Source organism: Marmota marmota, unplaced genomic scaffold, assembly GCF_001458135.2.
Source record: "Marmota marmota marmota unplaced genomic scaffold, marMar, whole genome shotgun sequence".
Taxonomy (NCBI): domain Eukaryota; kingdom Metazoa; phylum Chordata; class Mammalia; order Rodentia; family Sciuridae; genus Marmota; species Marmota marmota.
Window position 1 is genome coordinate 5570291 of NW_026000241.1, and position 22514 is coordinate 5592804.

Sequence of the window (22514 nt, forward strand, 5' to 3'; positions counted from 1 at the left end):
CAGCGGCAGGTGCTGGGGCTGCGCCTGCTGCCTGTCAGGAGCCCCATGGGCGCAAGCCCTGGCCGTCTCCTGCTGGCTCTCCTTTCTGTCCCCAGCGGCTGGAGATTACTGGTGTAAATGCTGCTAATGAGCCCGCTGCCAGAGGGTGCCTCCAAGGTCCCCTCCCAGAGAGCCCGGTGTCACTGCCCTGAGCAGCTGCAGTTCCCAGGCTTGTGCTGGGAAGCCTGGGGGCTAGGGATTGGTGCCTGGTGGCCCCGAGAGGCTGACAGAACGGCCGGCGGCCCCGGGTCCCCAGAGGGTCACGGGAGAAGAGGACCCAGGGCAGGTCATTGACTCCTCATCCTGGGTTCTTCCATCGGTCCATGCATCCTTCCTCCCTCCCATCTCCCCACCAACCTTCCTGTCCACCCACCGCCCACCTGCCCTCCATCTTCCCTTCCACCCACCCTCCCCAAGCCACCCCTGCTTCCTCTGATCCCCCCCCTCCTACCCACGGGCTCATCTGTCTGTCCACCCAACCCCTCCTCTGCCATCTTCGCCTGCCCCCACCAGCCACACCCTGCCCCTTGTCAGCTTGCAGGCCACCTATGACCTGACTCTTCCTCTCCCGTCCCCACCTCTCCACCCACCACGGCTCATCCACGGACCAGCGCTCCGCTCACCCACCCGTCTCCGACGCCTTCCTTTTATCTGCTCACCTACCATTCCTCCTTTTCACTGTGACATCTCTATCAGCTCAGGGGTCAGATGCCGGGCTGTTACCAACCAGGCTCTTTCTGTACCCCAGGACCCAGTAGAGAAAGTCACACTTCCCAGGCCCTTGTTTCCAAAAGAGGCATCCTGGGGTGCTGAGTGGGACACGTGGAGGAATCCCTTCAGGGGCGGCCACTAGAGTGCTGGGCTGAGGATTCTGAGGCTGAAGTTGGTTTAGTGGGATAGACTGTGCCTTTGTCAGGATACAAGGTTCAGATGTTGTGACAGAGACCAAAATAACAGGGACTTAAATAAACAGTGACTTAAATAAAGTAGAATGACCTGGAGACAGAAATTATCATTTCTGCTCTTGTCTTATTGAGTAGCACTTTGATATTTCCAACTTAAGGCCTGGGCAAGAACCTAGATACTTTCATCAGGGCCTGGCGATGTTCCATCCGCCCAGGTTCAAGCTTCCTGGGAAAAGCCACCGCTGGCTGCATCACAGAGCGTCAAGGCACTCCAAGACTTGGGGACCCTATTGTGTCCTAGGGAGTCGAGCAGATCCCCACTCACCAGATGCCAATAGCACCTTTGTTCCCAGTGGTGACATCCCCATATGTCTCCAGACGTCACTCACTGTCCCCTGGGGGACGGAATCACCCTGGGTGAGAAGCACCAAGGACAGGCTGGGTTTAGTCCTTCCTCGTACCAACGGCAACACAAATGTCACAGCAAGCCCCTCGGTCTGGCACCTGACAACCCCAGCTACAGAACCCCGGCTCTGCTGCCTCCTCCCATGTGACTCTAGACAAGGGGCTGAATCTGTCTGTGCCTCGGTTTTCTATCTGTGAAGTGGGGGCTCTCTAGAGGATCCCCTGGCTGGGCACCTGGACACAGGCACTGAGGCCACCACTGTCTCTTTTGCATGGCTGCAGGTATCACCGCCATGGCGTGGAGCCTGGAAGAGAAATTGTTGGTGGTCGGCACCCAGGATGGCCTCGTGGCTGTGTGGGACATGGAGGAGCAGCAGGTGGTCCACATTCTAACAGGACACACGGGTGAGGCTCAGCAAAGGTGGGGTGTGGTCAGCATCTTCCTGGTGTCCCACAGCAACCTCCCCACAGGTTCACTTCTCTGTATTAAAGCTGATCTCATTTCCTGCATCAGGCAGCTAGAGCTGCGTAACAAAGCTTCACAATACACAGTGACAGTTACGCTGCTTCTTCAGCTCATCTTCTGTGGGTCGGTAATTCAGACTGGGCTCTGTGGGAAGTTCCTCTGGTGCCAGCCAGACTGGTTCATTGCCGCAGTCTGGCTGGGCACACAATCACGAGCCACCACACAGCTTGTAGATTCAAACAGCAACTCTTTATTCCCGAACTCACACCAGCCGTCTACAATCACGTTCTGGGGAAATCCACGTTCTCTGCCCAAAATCCACCCCCACTGGGCTTCTGTCTCCCCAAAAATACTGTCTGAATCCCGTGAGAACTCAAGGGGAACTCAGGCAGCAGGATACGCCCTATTCCCAGCAGGAATAACCTTAAACCTGGAACCACCCTAAACCTGGATAGTCCTAAACCGGGAACGCCCTAAACCCAGATCGGCCCTGGTCCTTGAGCAAGGTCACCTTAGATGCAATGTCACTGCAAAATGTCCTGTTTCCACGAGTCCTTCCACTAAGCAACATGGGGTACGCTGGCAAGGAAATTGTCATACCTACTTGGCTAATGGCTCCCAGCAGTTCATGCATTGGCAGTCAATTGGCTGGTTCAGGGTGTCCTCAACCGAGATGGCTCAACGCTGTTCTGTGTGGGCCTCATCCTCCTTCCTGCAGCCAAGGTCTAGCAAAGTCAGGGTTTCCAGAAAGCAAAATGGAGCTCACAATATCCAAGTTCCAGACGTGGAGGTGGTGCTCCGTCAAGAACCATCCAGAGTCAGGGGGTAGGGACATGGGCTCCCTCTCCTGATGGGAGGACCTGCAAAGTCACCTCGTCAAGGGTCTGGAGCACCGAAGGTAAAGAATTGTGGTCTTTCTGTGTCCACCCCAGAGCCTGCCTTGGTTCATTTCTGCTGCCATGACAGGGTTCCACAGACTGGGTAAATTGTAAATGGCAGGAGTTTATTCATCTCATGGCTATGGAGGCTGGGGGGTCCAAGGCCCAGGGACCCTCTGATGAGGGTCTTCTCACTGCATCACGTGGTCAGAGAGCCAAAGGAAGAGGGAGCCCGCCTCCCGTGTTCTAACTGACCCAACCCTTTAGAGGATCAGAGCCCCCATGACCCGATCCCCTCTGGAAGGTTCCACCTGTCCCAGTATTGCTTTGGGGCTAAGTTTCCAACAGACAAATTTGGGGAGAGGGACATGCAAACCACAGCAGATCCTAAATGAGTGTTCCATTCTGCCTGTGTCTTCAACTCGCGATTCGTTCACTGAATCCTTGACTGAGCTTGGTCCCACGTCCCTTGTACCAGGCCCTGTCCTAGGTACTAAAGGGAGACGGAGCAGGGCTGACCTGAGTGGAACCCAGACCTCCTCCCCCAGGCTAGGCACACGTTCACTGTCCACAGCTCCACGGTGAACACCTTTCTAATATGGTATTCATGAAAAATCAAAATGAATGCAAAAAACCCAAGGTGAATACGATCTCAACCTGCCTTTTTCACTTTTTATTATTTTCTGAGCTGGGGATGGAATCCAGGGCCTCACCCGTGCTAGGCAAGCCCTCTGTCACTGAGCCCCAGCCCCAGCCCGATAACTTACCCCTTCATATTGATGAGCAGTACTCCATCCTAAGAACCGACCACCGTTTGTTCATCCGTTCTTCAATCTGCATCGTTTCAATCCTTGGTGATCATGAACAACGCTGCCGTACGCCATGGAATCTTTACACTTAGAACGCTTAAAGGCAGCAAAAATAGCTCATTGTTCCCCAAAGCTCATTATCTTCATCTCTTTGGGCTTCTATAACAAAATGCCACCGTCTGGGTAACTTAGACACAACAGGAATTTATTTCTCACAATTCTGGAGCCTGGGAAGTTCAAGATCAAGGCCCCAGGGATTTGACATCTGGTGACAGATCTCTGATTCGTTAAATCGGTCCACGTCATACACAGATGGTCCCTGGCTTATGTTAGTTTGACGTGTGACTTTTTGACATTGATGGTTGAGACTCATGAGAACCTACCCATAAAACTATTGTTTTTCATTTTCAGTCCAGTATTCAATACGTTACGTGTGACATTCAACACTTTATTTTACAACAGGCCTGTGTTAGATGGCGTTGGCCAAGAGTAGGCTAATGTGAGGGTTCATAGAAAGAAACGTCACTGGCGCTGGGGCTGGACTCAGCGGTAGAGCAGTCGCCTCACAGGTGAGAGGAGGCCCTAGGTTCAATCCTCAGCACCACATAAAAATAAATACATAAAATAAGGATATTGTGTCCAACTACACCTAAAAAGTAAGTATTTTTTTTAAAAAGAAAGAAATGTTACTTTAAAAGGTTCTACCTTGCCTAACATGTGTGAGGTCTTGAGTTCAATCTCTAGCACCACAAGAATAAACAAATGGATACAAAGTAATACCAACTTCTACTTTATCAGCAAAGTGAGGAATTAGTTGATTTCTTGTATCAGTTTGCCACATTCAGATGATCAATCTTTAGAATTTTTACCAATATGGTAGGTGATTAGGACATATTGGTATTTTGTTTGCATTTTTTGTGAAGTCAAACATGATTTTCAAATGTTTATTGTTTACCAGCACTATTTTTGTAAAAATCCTATTTATTTTCTTTGTCCAAGTTGTGAGTAGATCATTTGCATTAGTTCTTGATTATTTGTAAGAACTCTTTATTAAGGAGAGTCTATTAGTCTGTTTTATGTTGTAAATATTTTTTCCTATCTGTCACATGTCTTTCAACTACATTTTATATTCCTGAAGCTTTACATATTCAGGTAATCAATTGGTCAGTTTCTTCCTTTTATTTCTTCAAAATTTTATGTTTTGTTTGGGATGTGTCTTTCCAAGATTATAAAAATTATAGGAGATTTCTTATAATCTTTCAAGAATTGTACACTATTCTTAAAGCATGTTTATCAATTTTAAATAGCCTCTGAATGCTGAACCTTTGTAAAATTCAATTGTCTCTGCTTATTACAAATTCAACATCTGGGACAATTGATTGAATCACAACCCATTTTGTCACTCTTAATTTTGTTCAGTTGCCATCCATTAATTTCAATTTGGATTGGTTCAAAGCCATCCATCTTTTCTTTGGTAAAGCAGGGTATTTACAAACTGGCGGGCACTTTGATAGTTATAAGGACACAATGTTTCTGGCTAACAGACCCTCCCTTCACATTTTGCTGCAGGAGAGGTGAGGTGTGTTAAAGTTTTTGCAGAAGGGATTCTTGCCATCTCTGCCTCTAAGGACCACACTCTGCGCGTGTGGAACTTACTTTCTGGCCAGGAGAAATTTTCCATTTGGGATGGAGGCTCAAAAAATTCCACTGAACCCCAGATCTGGAACCTTCATGTGGATGAAACAAATAAAATCATGTATTCAACCTCTGGCTCCAAGGTAATGAACATTGGCCTTGTTTGTAAAAGAAGGCTGATGGAGTAGGTTCTTCCCATACGGAAGGGCTCTCTGAAATGGGGGGGGGGTGTGCAAACGGGGCCACACACCACTTGAAAGGGCATCAGAGGAAGTTCCAAATGATATTGAGAGTATTTTTCTCTTAACATTTGTGGCTTTCCATCTTTTCTAATGGAATACGTTAAGGCTATATGTCTCCCTCTAAGTACAGCTTTATCTGCATCCCATCAACACTTGTTTTTTGAGACAGGAGTTTCACTGTCTTGCCAGGTTGGCAAATCTCATGATTCTGCTGCCTCAGTCTCCCAAGAGACTGGCATTACCAGTGTACATCACTATGCCCCGATCCACACTTTTAATATGTTGTGTTTTCATTTACGTTCAGCTCAAAATGCTTTCAGATTTCACTTTTGAGTTCTTGCTTGACCCATATGCTCTAGAAAAGTGTGCGGTCAGTTTCCCAAAAATTCTGGGGTTTCTAGATAGTGTTCTGTTATTTTTTTCTAGTTAGATTCTTTTTCTATGATGTGAATCCTTTCAAATTTATTGAGGTGTTTTATGATCTCTCTTAGTAATGTTCCTGTAAATCTGAAAATGATGCATGCTCCACTATGTCCTTCCATTATGTTAGTCATAACCCTGTGATCGATGCTTTATGAAAGGAGACACCCAATAACATAGTGGATAAAAGCTCAGTAACTAAAGCAAGGGAAAAAACCTATAAACTCATCCTTTGGTATCCAGGGGGATTGGTTTCAGGACTTTTTCAGATTTCAAAATTCACAGGTGCTCAATTCTCTTATATAAAATGGTGTAGTGTTTGCATCTAACCTGTGCATATTTAAAATCATCTCTAGATAACTTATTTACCAAATACAGTGAACATGCTATGTTCACAGTCATTATAGTATTGGTAATTGGTATCTATTAATTACTATGTTACATTAGCAATTGGTAGTTGTTACCAGGAGTATTGGTGCTTATGAACTGTGCTGTCCAGTGCAGAAGTCCCCGGCCAGATAGGGCTGTGGGAACACTTGAAATGTGGCTGCTCTCACCTGCTGGATTTCAGAGACTTAGTATGATAAAAATAGTATAATCTATTGCCATCATAATTTTATAGCAATTACACCTTCAACTGCTAACATTTGGATGTGCCAGGTTAGGTGAAATACATTTTAAAAATTGATCTCACCTGTTTCTTTTGACCTTTTTAAAGTGGCTAATAAAAATTTAAAACTACATGCAGCTTGCATTATATTTTTAGTAGACAGGGAGTGTTTAAGTATTTGAGAAAAATTCATCCCAAAATTGATTATAAAAATCATCTTTGTGATTAGCAAAAGTTTGGAAAACACCGTAAAGTATAAAGAAGTAACCCCAAAGATAATCACTGTTAACATCATGTGATTTTGCTTTGTGCAGTGTGTGTGGGCATATGAGTTTTTCTGTGCGGGCATATGTATAAAGTGAAATTGGATTAAACCAGGTATGCAGTTTTATGAAACTGTTTTCCCACTTACTATTTTATAAGCTCCTGAGTATTTGCCAATAACTAAACATTCTTCAAAACCATGTGCTTAGCAATTGGGTAAGATTCCATTATGTGACTCCATGTAATTCATTTAATCCTTTATTGTTGGACATAGAGGTTGTTTCCATTTCCTTGCCCTTACAAATAACTGAATAACTTTGTGTGTGTGTGTATAGTCTTTAACTCCCACTGGAGCTCATACTACATGCACACCATTGTATCTGTCTTTTTTTTTGGAGATGGGGTCTCACTATATTGTCCAGGTTGGTTTCTGCCTCCTGGGGTTCAAGCAATCCTTCTTCAGCTTCCTGAGTAGCTGAGATAAGAGATCCTCCTGCCTCAGTCTCCCGAGTACCTGGGTCTCCAGGCACAGGCCACCATGCCTGGCTCACCTTTTAATTTTTTAAATTATACTTTGGAGGTAGAATGAACATCAAAAGTTTAATAATCAGATGAATAATGCCCGTTAAAAAAAGATACTTTTGAGGAAGTTAAATTGAATTTTAAGCTGCTTTATTCAATAATCACTTGTAACGAACAGGTATGTCAATGCCTGGGGCGCTGCTGACATTTTTTCTGTGTTAAAAACTTTTAAAATTTGGAACAATTTTGGCTTTAGGGAAGAGCTACGTCGAGGTGAGAGTCCCCTGACCCTCCACCCAGCCTCCCTTATTGACCACATCTTCTATAACAAGAGTAAGTTGGTCACAGTCAAGACATTAATATTGATGATCACTATCAGCTCAGCTCTGACTTTACTGGGAGTCCGTCAATTGTCCACATGTGTCCTTTTGTTTTAAGATCCGACACAAGATCCATAATAGAAATATCATGAAATAGAAAGCATGAACCACAGAAAGGGATGGCTCTCGTCTCACGTGGTGGCTGTGCCCGAGTCCCAGCTACTGGAGCAGAGGCGGGAGGTGGCTTAAATCAAGGGTTCAAGGCCAGCCAGGGCAGCTCAGGAAGAAAGACAGGAACGAGAGAAAGGAAGGAAGGGGGGAGGAGAGGGAGGGAGGGAAAAGTGGGGTAGAAACAAGGTCTGATCTGCCTGTGGAGGCGCAGCGGGGGCGCTGCTGGACGGCTCTCCTGTTCACTGTTCCCTTAGATCCACGCGTGGAGTTTAGAAACGGCGGAGCTGGTTTTCCGCATCCTGGGAGACGGTGCCGATCCCTGGGTGAGCACGGCCGTGCTGCCTTCCCAGACCAGGCTGCTGACCGTGTCCAGGGGCGGCGAGGTCACTCTGTGGAACTCGGCCACGGGGAGCCTGCAGGGGAAGCACCGTTTGTCCAGCATCAAAGAGGAGGCCCCCACCTGTGCCGTCTCGGTCCAGACGCAAGGCAAGGTGGTCACTGGGTTCAGCGACGGCTCCGTCTCTTTGGTAAGTCACTTTGCTGCTCATGATGCGGGCACCTGTTCACCTCAGGAGTATCAAGACACTCCAGAGGTGGGAGAATGACCTTCCTCGTGCTCTTTCTGTATGACATGCAGCTTCTCGATTCGTCACAGTTCAGGAGACCTCTGTGGGTGTTCCCAGGGCCTGGGTGATGTGGCAATGGTAGAGTTGGGTCCTTCCAGGAGGCGTTGGTAGGCATCCTGTCTGACAGGCCAGCAGCTGAATGCTATCCCCGAGTTCCACATGGTGGACAGATGCTCCCATGGACATTTATGTATGGACCAACCTGCTCGGTAAGCTGGGAGGGGAAGAGCCCCCAGCTATGACGTTGTACCTGTTTCCAACAAGAAGCTTTCAGAAAGACAGGAAACCATTACGGGGACCTAGATGCGATTGCAAAAGCAAGTCACATAAGGAGTTGTAATGGAGAAGCACAGGCGCCATGCTAGACAGGGGATGAACCGTAGAAATGTAAGAGCCCTGTCTTGGGCAACTTTGCATTGCTCTAGTAAAATGCCTGATGATAGGAACTTTATAGAGAAAAAAGGTTTATTTGGGCTCACAGTTCTAGAGACAGGCAAGTTCAAGAGCATGGTGTTAGCATCTGCTCAGCTTCTGATGAGGGCCTCAAGCTAATCCACAGAAAAAGTTGGACTAGCCCACAGTCATGGCCATTCTTTTAAATGTTGTCCATGGGATCTTGGGTCTCAGTGACAGGGCTGGGACTGCATGGCCCACAAAGCTAAACAGATTTACTTTCTGGCTCGTTCCAGAAAAAGTCTGCCAAGCTCTGGGCTAGAGGTGCTTTCATGGAAATAACAAATTCTCGTGGGGCGTTCGCTGTCTGAGGACTCCGTGTCTGTAACGTTATCTAACCCTGAAAACAGCATCAGGATGTAGCTGCTATTGTCGTCTGTTACAGCGAGGTAAACTGAGGCACAGAGAAGGACGGCCATTTGCCTAAAGCCGCACCCCTGGGGAGAGGTTTCCAACTCCAGCTGCCTGGCTCTGGCCCTGTGCTCCGACGGCTGTGCCCAGCTTCCCAGAGCCAGGCTTTCAGGACCTGGAATTCTTGACGCCCGGGCACAGTCCACTCTTTGCTCTGGGGTTTGCCCTGACCTTGTAGGACATTGAGCATCATCCCTGACCCCTACTCACCCAATGCAGAGTATCCTCAATCCTAACAACCAAAGATGTCCTCAGGCCCCGACCAGTGTTGCCTGGGCACAGTCACCCTGTGGAGGACGGCTGCCCCAGACACACTGTATAGAACAAGGGCAGCTTATGTCCAGGACCTGAGATGGACAGTTATTATGCAAGTGACCATTAAAACTCATACGGACAGCAGTCAGCCCTGGACAGGGAGACCACGGGGGACGGTGGGGTGACGCTCACACACATTCCAGGCAGTTTTTGGTTTTAGAATCTTATACAGTATCATTGTTGAATCATCTAGCTCAGTGGTCGAGGGGAGTGCTTAGCATGTGCAGGCCCCGGGTTCCATTCCTGGCACCAGAAAGAAGGAGGAGGGGGAGGAGGAGGNGAGTTCACAGACACTGGCTTTGAAATTCCATATCAGTCTCATCTGCCCTGAAATCCTAGTTATACTTTCATCTCTTTCAACCATTTGAAAATGAAGAAACTGTCCTTGGCTCAAGGACCACACAAAAACAGGCCCTGAGCCGCCCTGGATGCCCGGGTCCTGGGAATCTCCTAATGGCTTTAGGCCTCAGGAGTAGCCATCCCGGCGGGACAATCACAGCGGCCAAGCGCACCAAGGGACAGCAGAAGATGGAGATGCTTTTGTGCCCAGGGCTGAGCCCGTCCATGCAATCCCCGGGGTTAGGGTCTGGCAGCCTCCAGGAAGGACATCGGGTCATTGAAAGCGATTGTGATTGGTGTTATGACAAGGCGAGAATCAGGGTCTGGGGAGCATGTCACAGGGTTCCCTGCCTTTCTCCAGGGACATCAAGGAGGACTCCTGGTAGAGGGGACCAACGGATGCCTCACAGCCCAATCTTTTTTTTTTTTTTTTTAATATTTTTTAGTGTTGATGGACCTTTATTTTATTCATTTATTCATATGTGGTGCTGAGAATGGAACCCAGTGCCTCACACAGCAAGCACTCTACCACTGAGCCACAACCCCAGCCCCCCACAGCCCAATCTTAAAAAAAAAGTTAATGACATATAATAATGGCACATATTATGGGGCACACTGTGAGAATCCGGTTATGTATACAGTGCGTAATGGTCAAATCAGGGGAATTTCATCTCCATCTCCTTGAACATTGACCATTCCTTTGTGCCAGGAATCTTCAGCTCATCTTTTCTAATTCTCTTATAAAATATATAATAAATTACTAAACTCTGTAGTCACCTCAGTGCACTGTAGGAGACAGGGGTGAATTCCTCCTATCTGAATGGCTTTGGTACCTGCTGTCCAGCCCCTGCCCCCCCCCCCGACCCTTCCCTTCCCTTCCCAGCCCTGAGCAACACTGTTCCACGCTGCACTCCCAGGAGACCGACTTCCTCACTTCCACATGTGATGAGAATATGCAGCAGTTGTCTTTCTGCACCTGCTAAATGTCCACCCATGGGGCTGGGGCTGTATCTCAGTGGCAGAGCACTTGCCTAGCATGTGCAAGGCACTGGGTTCAATCCTTAGCTTTGCATTAAAAAAATAAACAAAATAAAAGCCTGCTGTCCATCTACAACTACCAGAAAATTAATAAAAAGAAAGATTGTCCACCCACGCTGAGCCACCCATATTGTCACGAATGACAAGATTTAATTATTTTTGTGGCTGAATCCTATGACCACCACAGCCTGACATTTCCAGGGGCCAAAGACACGGGCCAGCCCCAACCAGTAATGCAGGCCATTTTTATGATGGTGAGTGTTCTAGAAACCCTCTTACAGGAGGTAAAAAAGGAAATAGATGGCATTCATGTTAATCATATATCTTACTTAACCCATTAAACCCAAAGACTTAGCAGGGAATCAATGTGAAAATCAGTAATGGGATAGTTCACATTCTTTTTTTGTTCATTTTTGTAACTAGGTTTTTGAAANGGGGGAGGAGGAGGGGGAGGAGGAGGAGGAGGAGGAGGAGGAGGATCACCTAAAAAAATAAGCAATAACAACCATGAAGAAGAAATTCACTTGGTCCTGCCTGTACTAAATACAGATTGAACAACTTATCTTTACAATATTGAACTGGTGCAAATGACTCACTTTTAGGGTTATCTGTGCAGCCCATCTGTCCAAGATAATGAATGTAAAGCTTTCAATTTGGGGCCTCTTGTGGGTCAGATGCTTAAAAATCAGTAGCCGAATTTGGGATGAATATCAGGATTGAGAAATAAACCTTCCCTTCAGAAATGGAGAGTGTGTGGTTAGTTACTGTACTGATATACCTGAAGCTGGGAACTTTATAAAGAAGACAAGTTTCTTTAGCTCACAGTTTTAGAGGCTGAAAGTCCAAGGTCAGGTGACCCATCGAAGGGCATCCAGGCAGGAATGCAAGGGAGAGGAAGAGATTGCATCGACAGACAGAAAGGAGAGAGCGGTGTCTGAGGTCCCACAACACCTTGTGAGGGTATGTTAGTCCCCTTTTCTGTTTCTATAACATGATACCACAGACTGGGTCAGTTATAAAGAAAAGGGGTTTATTTGTGCTCATGGTTCTTGAGGTGTAGTTTGTAAGGCATCATCTAGTGATGGCCTTCTGCTAGCAGGGTCTGTCGTCAGTGCCAGGGAGCTTGCGTGTGTATGTGTGTGTGTGTGCATGTGTGTATATGTGTGATCTCTCTCCCTCTCCTCATGAAGCCACTGGGATTCAGTTATGAGGCCCCACCATAACGACCTTATCTAACTCTAGTCACCTCTCAAAGACCCCAAGTCGAGTTTCCACTCTTAATACTTCACACTGGGGACCAAATCTCAATACATGGACCCTGGGGCCCACCAGGCCATTCCCAGACTCTGGCGGAGGCCACGTCCCCACTGACCTAAGGCCCATCCGCAGTCCCCACTCCTGCGGCTCCTCACCGCCTCCCAACACCACCGCCCCAGGAGCCGAGCTGCCAACGCATGAGCCCTGGGGACACGCTTGAACCGTGTCCACACCACAGGGCTTCCTCTGGCTCCAACCTGTGTCTTATCTTATTTTGGGGGTGCGGGGGTGGGGGGACTGGGGATGGAACTCAGGGGCCCTCGACCACTGAGCCACATCCCAGCCCTATTTTGTATTTTACTTCGAGATGGGGTCTTGCTGAGTTGCTTAGGGCCTTGCTTTTGCTGAAGCTGGCTTTGAACTCAGGATTCTCCTGCCTCAGGCTCCCCAGCTCCTGGGAGTGTGCGAGCCTCACCTGCCTGTCCCAACCTGTGCTTATCTTATCTGAGATCTCCAGAGCTCCTTCAAGGGTAGAAAATGGTGCTGGAATGTTCCCTGGGTCCCTGAGCGGTTCTGACAGCGTCTGCACCATGGCCTTTGGCAGGGTGACTCCACGCACTCCTCCACCTGCCATGACCCTGCAAAGAGGTCCCGGCTGTATCTCCCACTTAATAAGGGGCAACTGGGGGGCCAGGGGTTGAGGATCTGCTCAGCATCTCGGCCCTGGGTCAAATCCAAGCTCCGTGGAAGTGCTTGACCTTTGTCCTTGGCTCTGGACAGGTTTCCCCTGGAGGAGACAGGTTGCTGGAGAAGCTTCCAGAAGCTGTGGGATTCCTGGTGGTCTCTGAAGACGAGTCCCTTCTTGCTGCAGGTAGCGTCTGACTTTCATTTTCAAGTGTTGAGGGAGACATTCAAAATCGGGTGGGAAGTGGGGAGGGCTTGGGGACAGGGAAGAGTCCTAAGTCAGAGGTCAGCAGGCTTTAGCAAAGGGCCACCGAGCAAACATGTTTTGGCTTCTCAGGCCGGAGAGCCGTGTGTCACCAGGCTCTAGTCTGCCTTTAGGGCACAAAAGCCAGTTTGGGCACTTTGTACAGCCTGCGTGGTCTTGTGCCCGCATGAGTTCACAGACACTGGCTTTGAAATTCCATATCAGTCTCATCTGCCCTGAAATCCTAGTTATACTTTCATCTCTTTCAACCATTTGAAAATGAAGAAACTGNCCTGCTGTCCAGCCCCTGCCCCCCCCCCCGACCCTTCCCTTCCCTTCCCAGCCCTGAGCAACACTGTTCCACGCTGCACTCCCAGGAGACCGACTTCCTCACTTCCACATGTGATGAGAATATGCAGCAGTTGTCTTTCTGCACCTGCTAAATGTCCACCCATGGGGCTGGGGCTGTATCTCAGTGGCAGAGCACTTGCCTAGCATGTGCAAGGCACTGGGTTCAATCCTTAGCTTTGCATTAAAAAAATAAACAAAATAAAAGCCTGCTGTCCATCTACAACTACCAGAAAATTAATAAAAAGAAAGATTGTCCACCCACGCTGAGCCACCCATATTGTCACGAATGACAAGATTTAATTATTTTTGTGGCTGAATCCTATGACCACCACAGCCTGACATTTCCAGGGGCCAAAGACACGGGCCAGCCCCAACCAGTAATGCAGGCCATTTTTATGATGGTGAGTGTTCTAGAAACCCTCTTACAGGAGGTAAAAAAGGAAATAGATGGCATTCATGTTAATCATATATCTTACTTAACCCATTAAACCCAAAGACTTAGCAGGGAATCAATGTGAAAATCAGTAATGGGATAGTTCACATTCTTTTTTTGTTCATTTTTGTAACTAGGTTTTTGAAATCTGGTGTGTGCTTCACACTTATGGGATATCTTGATTCCCACCAACCACATTAACAGCCACCTGTGACTGACGGTAACTGATTTGGACAGTACAGGTCAGCAGACTGACTGATAATAGACCGACTGATGATTGATTGATATACCTTCTCTCCTCTTTCCAAAAGAACTGTTGGTGGCTTAAGAAAGAATATCAGAGCTGGAGGCACAAAATAGAATCAGGATTGAGGCCAAAGCATCAAGGACCTTAATCACCTAGAAAGGCCTTTCAATTGGGCTTCAGGTCTGGCTCCTTCCAGCAGCCAATGAGTGGATGGAACTTGGGCAATTCCCCATTCACAGTTTTGGAAACCAGTCTCTTGTTCTCAAAACCAGCCTGACCCCAATTTAGCAAAGATAAGACAAGGGTCCCTTTTAAGGATTATGAATAGGAGTGCAATGTGGGTCCCCAAGACTGTGTTCAGTTCCATGAAACTCCACATCTCACGGAATTCAGAAAAGGCAGAACCTATCATACACACAGTTATAGTTAATGGCAGCAAAAGGATTCAGATTAAAATCAGCAAAGAGAAGAGGTCACGGGGCAGAGCCCAGGAAACAGTGGACACGAGTTCTCTCCTGGTGGCGTGTCTCGCTTCTCTCAGCAGTGAGGTGCAGTCAGTACACTGCTGTCCTGCTGACCGGGGGTTCACCAAGGCCCTGTTGGTCACACGGGCGGAGCTGGTCGTCTGCATGGCTGACCTTAGTCTCCAACCTTCCCAAGGTCAAGCTGACGCTGCCTGTCTAAAGCTCCCACCAGAAGTCACTTTGTAACTGTCTAATGTGACACCAATCCCCCAGGTACAGAAAGACCACTCATGCCGGGCGTGGTGGTGCACACCTGTAACCCCGGCAACTCAGGAGGCTGAGGCAGGAGGATTGCAAGTTCAAACCAGCCTCAGCAACTTAGCAAGACCCTGTTTCAAAATTTTAAAAAATGATAATGAGCAGGTCTGGGGATGCGGGTCAGGGTTAAGCCCAAAGAAAAACAAAAAGACCGCTCCTACCAGGCAGCATTCCAAAAGCCTGGAGCTGGGCAAAGGCCAGATCTCTGATGTGCAGGGTGTGGACAGCTCAGGGCGCTGGTTAGCCATCACCTCCCAGGTAGATAGATACACACACCCTCTGGGGGTCACTAATTTGATGTACAAGTTTCTTATAACACTCTTCTGCGGGAGCCGTGCCTTCCACCAAACAGACAAAGCCCCCACACTTTCACAGAGGCTCTGCGAGGGGGTGAGTGGGGCGCTGACCCCACCTTCCTGCTGACTTGGCTTGGTCCTGGGGTCCTCAAGAGGCTGGCACAGCACGGTGGGGCCCACCCTCAGCACGAGAGTCGCCGCTATGATAACAGCGGCTAAGGCGTAGGGTGCTTAGGGTTGGTCAGAACCCGGCCTGAGTGATCTACTCCTCTACTCTCCAACAATAGCTCTGGGAAGATGGCACTTTCGTTATTCTCATTTCCAGATGAGGAGACTAAAGCCCAGAGAGGTTAAGTAACTTGCCTGAGGTCACAGAGAAGGGCTGGGATTTGAGCCCACAATCTGGTTTAACTCCATGTTCTCAATCATGGTGGGGACTTACATCAGAATATCTATTTATTCACCCATGATATTATGTTTCTGAACACCTGGAAGAATTAACTGGTGGCCTTCGTCCTCTATAGGCAGTAATTTCTGGGATGGTGCCAGGTACCCGCTGGAATAAGATCCATGATAGTGACACTGGGAATGAGCAGCTCGATCTGGGACCCACAGTGTTCCAGGAACAGAAATATTTTTGTAAAGTAAGGAGGTGTTCACACACACACACACACACACTCACACACACACACATGCGCTCACACATTCACACACACACACACACACGCTCACACACACTCACACAGAGTCGTGTTACTCTTCTGGCTGTGGGGGCACACACCACACTCAATGAGCAAAAGGGGCCTCCCTAGCCCTGGCCATCCGGCCCTTGCCCACCGCCCTGCCCCTGGGTGGGCTGCCAGGTAACACACAGAGCCTCAGTGGACTCTGCACGACGGGTGGAACAAGGGTTAGGGGAAGCATCCTCATCGATTACGTAAGATGAACTAGTAAAAATGTGTTGATCCATTGTTCAGGTCCCCAGGCCTCCTCTTCTGGCTCATTTGTTGTGACACTGCAGTGCTCTCTCTACCTTCACTCTCTTCAGTCCCCCCAGCCTCCTCGCTGCCTCCTGGGCCTCCCCTGACCTCCCCCTCTCCAGAGACTTCTACTTCCTCGTCCCTCCAAGGCCAGGTCAAACGTCCTGAGCTGTGCTAACCCACCACACAAGCTGGGTGACTTAAAGCAATAGAAAGAGCTTCTCTCATGGTTCCGGAGGCCAGAGTCCAAACCGAGGCCTTGGCAGAGCCCTGCCCCCTCCTGAACCCCCCCCCGGGGGGGGGGGCTGGGCAGGGTCCTTCCAGCTTCTGCCAAAAGCTTTCCTTCGACTTGTAACCCCCTCGGTTTGGTCCTGGCCTCTGTCTTCACTTGACCTCTCCTCTGTGTGGGTCTCTGTGCCATTTTCCCTGCCTCTGGTGTCCTCATAGCAACCTGTAATCCCCGTGCCTCTTTCCCTTCTCCCTCCCTTCTTCTACTAACCAGCTTCCACATTATTATAACAAAATACCTGAGCTGATTAACTTATAAAGAGAAAAGTTTCTTTGAGCTCAGAGTTCTGGAGACCTCATTGCTTCGGGCCTCTAGTGGGGACCCCAGATGGTAACAGCAGGGAGCATGTGGCCCAGTAACCCACTGACTTCATGATCCAGGAAGAAAACAGAGACAGGGGACGGGTCAGAGTCTCCTGTCCCCTCCAGGGGCTCTGCTGCCACTGACCGGGGGCCTCCCGCTGGGCCCCCCCATCCCAAAGGCTCCCCCACCTCCCAACAGCACACCCTGGGACCAAGGCTTCTTGACTCGCAGGCCCTGGAGGGGGCTCAGCTCTTCCTTCCTTCCTCCTCCTCTCTTCCCCCGTCTCCCTCCTCCCTCCCACCCTCCTGTTTACCAAGGGCTGCTCCTGGCCAAGCTTTGCGCTCCCTGAGGACCAGGCGGACGTGGACCCGCTGCCAGGCAGGCGGTGCTCTACCACGTCTCTGTTGATGGTCTTAACCCTCCGGCTCCACCGGGCACTAGACTGTAACCCGGCCCCTGCCGTTTCAGGCTTTGGAAGATCCGTGCGAATATTCTTGGCCGACTCACAGGGCTTTCACCGTTTCATGACCAACGACTTGGAACATGAGGACGTGGTAGAGACAGCTGTTTTTGGAGCTGAGAACAACCTGATTGTCACTGGGTCCCGGGATGCACTCATTCAGGTGAGGGGGATCCAGAGCCGCATCCTCATTTCTTCCTCTGGAGTAAAAAAAATGTGACTCTTTAGGAATCTTTTGTCTGCACAACAGGAAACCTACAAACTTGAGTTTGGGCAAAATAGGGCAGTTCATGGGAGGGTATGGAGGTGTCTGCTGGGCCCCAACAGCAGACCTGGGTGGGAACTATACAAACCCAACGGAGGAGGTACATTTCCTGATTAGACCTGAAAAACTTTGTCTTTCAGGGTAGACCAGGGTTGCGGCAAAGAAAAGTTGTCAGTGAGTTCAAAGTTGTGGAGGCTGGTGAGAAGAGCATGTGGCCATGTATGAGTTTTCCAATCCCTTGATTCAGGCACTCTTTATTTTTTATTTTTTGGGGTACCGGGGATTGAACTCAGGGGCACTCAACCACTGAGCCACATCCCCAGCCCTATTTTGTATTTTGTTTAGAGACAGGGTCTCACTGAGTGGCTTAGGGCCTCGCTTTTGCTGAGGCTGGCTTGGAACCCGCCATCCTCCTGCCTCAGCCTCCTGAGCCACTGGGATGACAGGTGTGTGCTGCCACACTCAGCAAGCCCTCTTTATTTATTTGTTTGTTTATTGATTTAGGCACACTGGGGATTGAACCCAGGGGCGCTCTGCCACTAAGCCACATTCCCATCCCCTTTTGAGATATTGAGACAGGATCTCACTAAATTGCTGAGGCTGCCTTGAATTCACAATCCTCCTGCTTCAGCCTCAAGTGGCCAGGATTCCAGGCACATGCCACTGCACTGGCCCCTCCTGACATTCTTAAAGGTTATTAAGCACCTCAGAGAGCTTTTGTTTATGTAGGATTTTATATTTATATGCACATTTTACAGTTGCATTTTCTGTTGCTATAATGAAACTGCTGATGCGAGATTCTTTATTTTAAAAAAGAGGTCATGGCCAGGTACATGGACGTGACTGTAATATCAGGCACTCGACTCAAGAGGCCGAGTTAGGTGATCCCATGTCTGAGGCCAACCTGGGCAACAGTGAAACCCTGTTTTCTTTAAAAAAAAATGTTTAAAAGGGCCCCTGGAGTAGTTGTTTAGGGATATTTTGTGTGCATTGATGTAGCATGCGTGCACACACACGCACAGGACTATTTAGCTTTCAGTTTTAAAGACCCTCAACTCTGGTGAGGTCTGCCAGGCTGTGTCATATCATGGCAGATGGCATCATAAGGGTCCCCTGAGAACTACTTCATCTTTTCTCACTGGAGGATGGTGCCTCCGTGACAGGCACCTCCACTAGGCCCCACCTCTTAAAGGCCCCACGCTTCCAAACATGAAGCCCTGGAGGACTAACCACAGCACTGTGTGTGTGTGTGTGTGTGTGTGTGTGTGTTCTGAGGCTCACCAGACATATGAACGATGTCCTGTGGAATGACCTTAGGTTTTAGGAGAGTCACGCAGAGTCCCCAGTGTGAACGTGAAACCTCCCCTTCGTGCATTTCGCCATTTCTCAAGACCAAGAGATCAGCATTAGGACAATCCTATGAACTGAGCTCAAACTCTGATCTGATTTCCCCAGTTTTCCCTCAAAAGTCCTTTTTCCATCTGGGATTCAACCTGGGATCCCTCCTTGCATTTGGGATCTCTTCATATTTACCCTCTTAAGAGTGAAGAAGGAGGCAATACAAAAATATGTAGCCAGGAATGCATTAACATGACATGTTCACATGGTAACACACTTTCATGAAAACTGTCTCCTGAACAAATAGATCTGTGCATATGTATGTCTATGTGTGCATATTCATGAGGAGTGTGGCGGCTTCCCATTTTCTCAAACCTCCTGAACATTTGGCGTAGTGGAAGACAGCCTGGATCCTCATCTTCGACTCTGCGTTCTTACATTTGTTGTGATGTCAAGTGTCACACAGCTTCTGGAAAATTCCCGAGTTTATTTGTAAAAAGGAAGGGAGCAGAAAAGATCCACAATATCTTAGAATTATTATGAAAATAATTTTGATCCTTGAAGACCCTCTGAAAAGGTCTCGGGGGGCACCCTTTGAGAACTGCTGTGATTGCTGGTGAGGTTCGGGGGGGCTTGGGGGCTGGGGAGATAGGAAGACCGTTTTTTTTTTTTTTTTAAGAGAGAGAGAGAGAGAGAGAGAGGGAATTTTTTAATATTTATTTTTTAGTTCTCGGTGGACACAACATCTTTGTTTGTATGTGGTGCTGAGGATCGAACCCGGGCCGCACGCATGCCAGGCGAGTGCGCTACCGCTTGAGCCACATCCCCAGACCAAGACCTTTTTTAACTTGGGTGGCCAATGGGCCTAAGGATGTCCCTGATCTGGTGGCGTGAGGAAAACGTTGCCTTCCTGTTCTCTGTGCTCAGGTGTGGAGTCTGTCAGAGCAGGGGACCCTGCTGGACGTCCTGGAAGGTGTGGGAGCCCCTGCGAGTCTGCTGGTCCGCGGAGGGGCCCTGGTGGCCTCCGCCTCCCAGCAGTCCTCATCCTTCAAAGTCTGGGACCTCACCTGCACGCAGAGGCCCCGGGCCTTGGCTCCCTTCCTGGACCGCACGGGGCTCACTGCTGTGTCCCACAACGGAAGCTACATCTACTTCCCCAAAATCGGGGACAAAAACAAAGTCACCATTTGGGACGTGGCAGAAGGTTTGTAGGATATGATGTGATCATTTCTGTGGGTAAGAACTGAAGACCCCCCGTCCCCCATCTTAGTTAGGCTGCTCTAACAAATCTCCATGAACTGGGGGCTCAGACGCAGACATTTACAGCTCACGGTTCTGGAGGCCAGAAAGTCCGCCATCAAGGTGCCAGCAAATCTGTGTCGGATGGGGCTTTGCAGGTGGCCGTTTTCTCGCACCGTCCCATGGCAGAGGCCAGCGTGAGAGAGCAAGCTTTTGTATCTCTTCTTCCGGGGGCACTGATCCCATTCCCGGGCTTCACCCTGTGACCTAGTCATTTCCCAAAGGCTCCACCTCCAAATACCAGCACATTGGGGGGGGGCGGGTTTCCACGTCTGAATTTGGTGGGGGAAGGACACCAACTTTAGTTGATAGCAACCACAGGATCTTCTACCTCTAGGTGAGGGCACCAGGCTTTTGGGCCCCTCTATCAGGCAGTCATTAACTATGGGCTGTCCTGTGAGGGGACAGACCCGCAGACATCTCCACATGAGTGGATGCCTTCATGAGATGCCGATTTTCAGTAGAAAAATGAAACTGCGGGCACCCCTGGGTCCGGGGGGACTGGCTGGAGAAGGGGTCTCTGAGCCCATTATCAACAGTACCTCCCACCTCCGCACTGGAGGGGTCAAGGCGTAACATTTCCTTGTTAAGGAGAAAACAATACAGAGAGGAATTCTGACCCTCGACTTCATTCTCAAGTTCATTCTTTCTTTGATTTGGCAAACAGCCTTCGAGTGTCAGCGGGCAGGTGAGGGGGGAGTTGGCAGCGAGCATGTCAGACAAGGCGACTGTTCTCAAGGTGGTTATCTGCTGGTTCAGGGGCGAAGCAAGATACAATAAATGGAGAGGGGTGTGGGATGGGGCAGGAGTCCACAAACGACAGCCCCGGCCTGGCTTGGACACCCACACTTCAACACTGACTGTCTACAGCTGCTTTTGAGCTACAGAGGAAGGGTCCGGCTCTTTCCATAAGTTTGTAAAGGACAAGTCTGGGGTCAAATCCGGGTGGTCCCGTGAGCCTCAGAGACTGTGGGAAGGAGCTTGCATCGTGTTCTGAGGGCTGTAGGAAACCCGACAGCGTGCGGCAGGACAGGGAGATGATGCCCTTGGCATTGTAAAAACCTCCCACTGTTGAAGAGCAGGACAGAGTCAGGGAAGCCTGCAGTCCCCAAGTTGAAGAATATGGGTAACGAGTTTTAAAATCCTTAAAAAAATAAGAAAACCAGGGAAGCCGTGCCCCCATGATCCATTCTCAGTGTGGCCCTCTCCCTGTGGCAGGTGAGGAGCAAGATTCCCTGGACACGTCCAACGAGGTCAAGTGTCTGGAGGTCGCCGAGCAAGCCCAGCTGCTGTTCGCGGGCCTTGTTTCCGGAATTGTCCTTGTGTTCCCCCTGAATTCCCGGCAGGACGTGATGTGCATCCCCCCTCCAGAGGCCCGCAAGGCCATCAACTGCATGTCCTTGAGCAAGAACGAGGACCGTCTGGCCATTGCCTATGACAACATTGTCCTGGTGCTGGACATCAGCCCTGGAGACCCCTGTCCCGTCATCGATGGGCCGACATACACCTTTTATACCCAGCTGCCTGAGACCATAGCCTGTGTGGCCGTTTTGACTGATTACCGTGTGGTCTACGGCATGACCAATGGCGACCTGTTTTTGTACGAGTGTGCAAATTCCAAGGTGTTCCCTTTGGAGGCCCACAGGAGCCAAGTCACCTGCGTGGAGGTCAGCCACCAGGAACAGCTGGCGGTCAGCGGGTCTGAGGAAGCCTTGCTGTGTCTCTGGGAACTGGAGGCCTGCAAGTGGAAGTTCAAGATGAGCTACACGGTGCGTGACCTGCCCCACCACATTCACACCGGGTCTTGGCTTTAGAGAATTGGTAAAGAGCTGTCATTTATTAAGGGCATACACGTGCCACTGTCAAGGGTGGTGATTAGGGTGCCATAAGGGAGAGAGACACTTTCCTTGTAAACAGGGTTTAAGGGGATGTCAAAAAACTCTGTAATCAGGAGGAATAGAAGTTGAGTGTCCCTTGTCCAACACACTTGGGACGGGAAGTATTTTGGATTTTGGGTTTTATCAGACATTAGAATATTTGCATATCTACAGTGAGATCTCTTGGGCATGGGACCCAAGTTTAAGCAAGAAATTCATTTATGTTTCACATATACCTTGTGACTTCATGTCAATTCTCAAAAAGTTTCAGATTTTTGAGTACTTCAGATTTTGGATTTTTGGATTAGGAATGCTCAATGTGTAATTCCCTCTTCTTATTCTGAGATCTAACCTGGGAACCGGGAATGTTTTCAGCACATAGATTTTAACTGAATGTGATCATGGTTAACACTTAAGCAAGGCCACTTAAGAAACTGAATCTTATCATTCAGTCTCCGGTGCAAAATGGAGATAACCACTCAATACATAACCACTGAATCCAACGTCAATGAAATGATGGTCCTGGGGAAATCTGCCCTCA

At 49.0% G+C, this 22514-nt stretch overlaps 1 protein-coding gene across 1 annotated transcript in view; it reads left to right on the top strand.

Annotated features, from left to right (window-relative positions):
- The window catches only part of Nwd1 (NACHT and WD repeat domain containing 1), a 62770-nt gene that overhangs the window by 35791 nt on the left and 4465 nt on the right, over window positions 1-22514 (top strand). Inside the window, exons 10-16 of the mRNA XM_048795355.1 lie at window positions 1602-1754; window positions 5072-5280; window positions 7941-8213; window positions 12906-12996; window positions 17203-17357; window positions 19725-20001; window positions 21315-21865. Coding sequence (XP_048651312.1) covers window positions 1602-1754; window positions 5072-5280; window positions 7941-8213; window positions 12906-12996; window positions 17203-17357; window positions 19725-20001; window positions 21315-21865 — 1709 coding nt within the window. The remainder of the gene's footprint in view (window positions 1-1601; window positions 1755-5071; window positions 5281-7940; window positions 8214-12905; window positions 12997-17202; window positions 17358-19724; window positions 20002-21314; window positions 21866-22514) is intronic.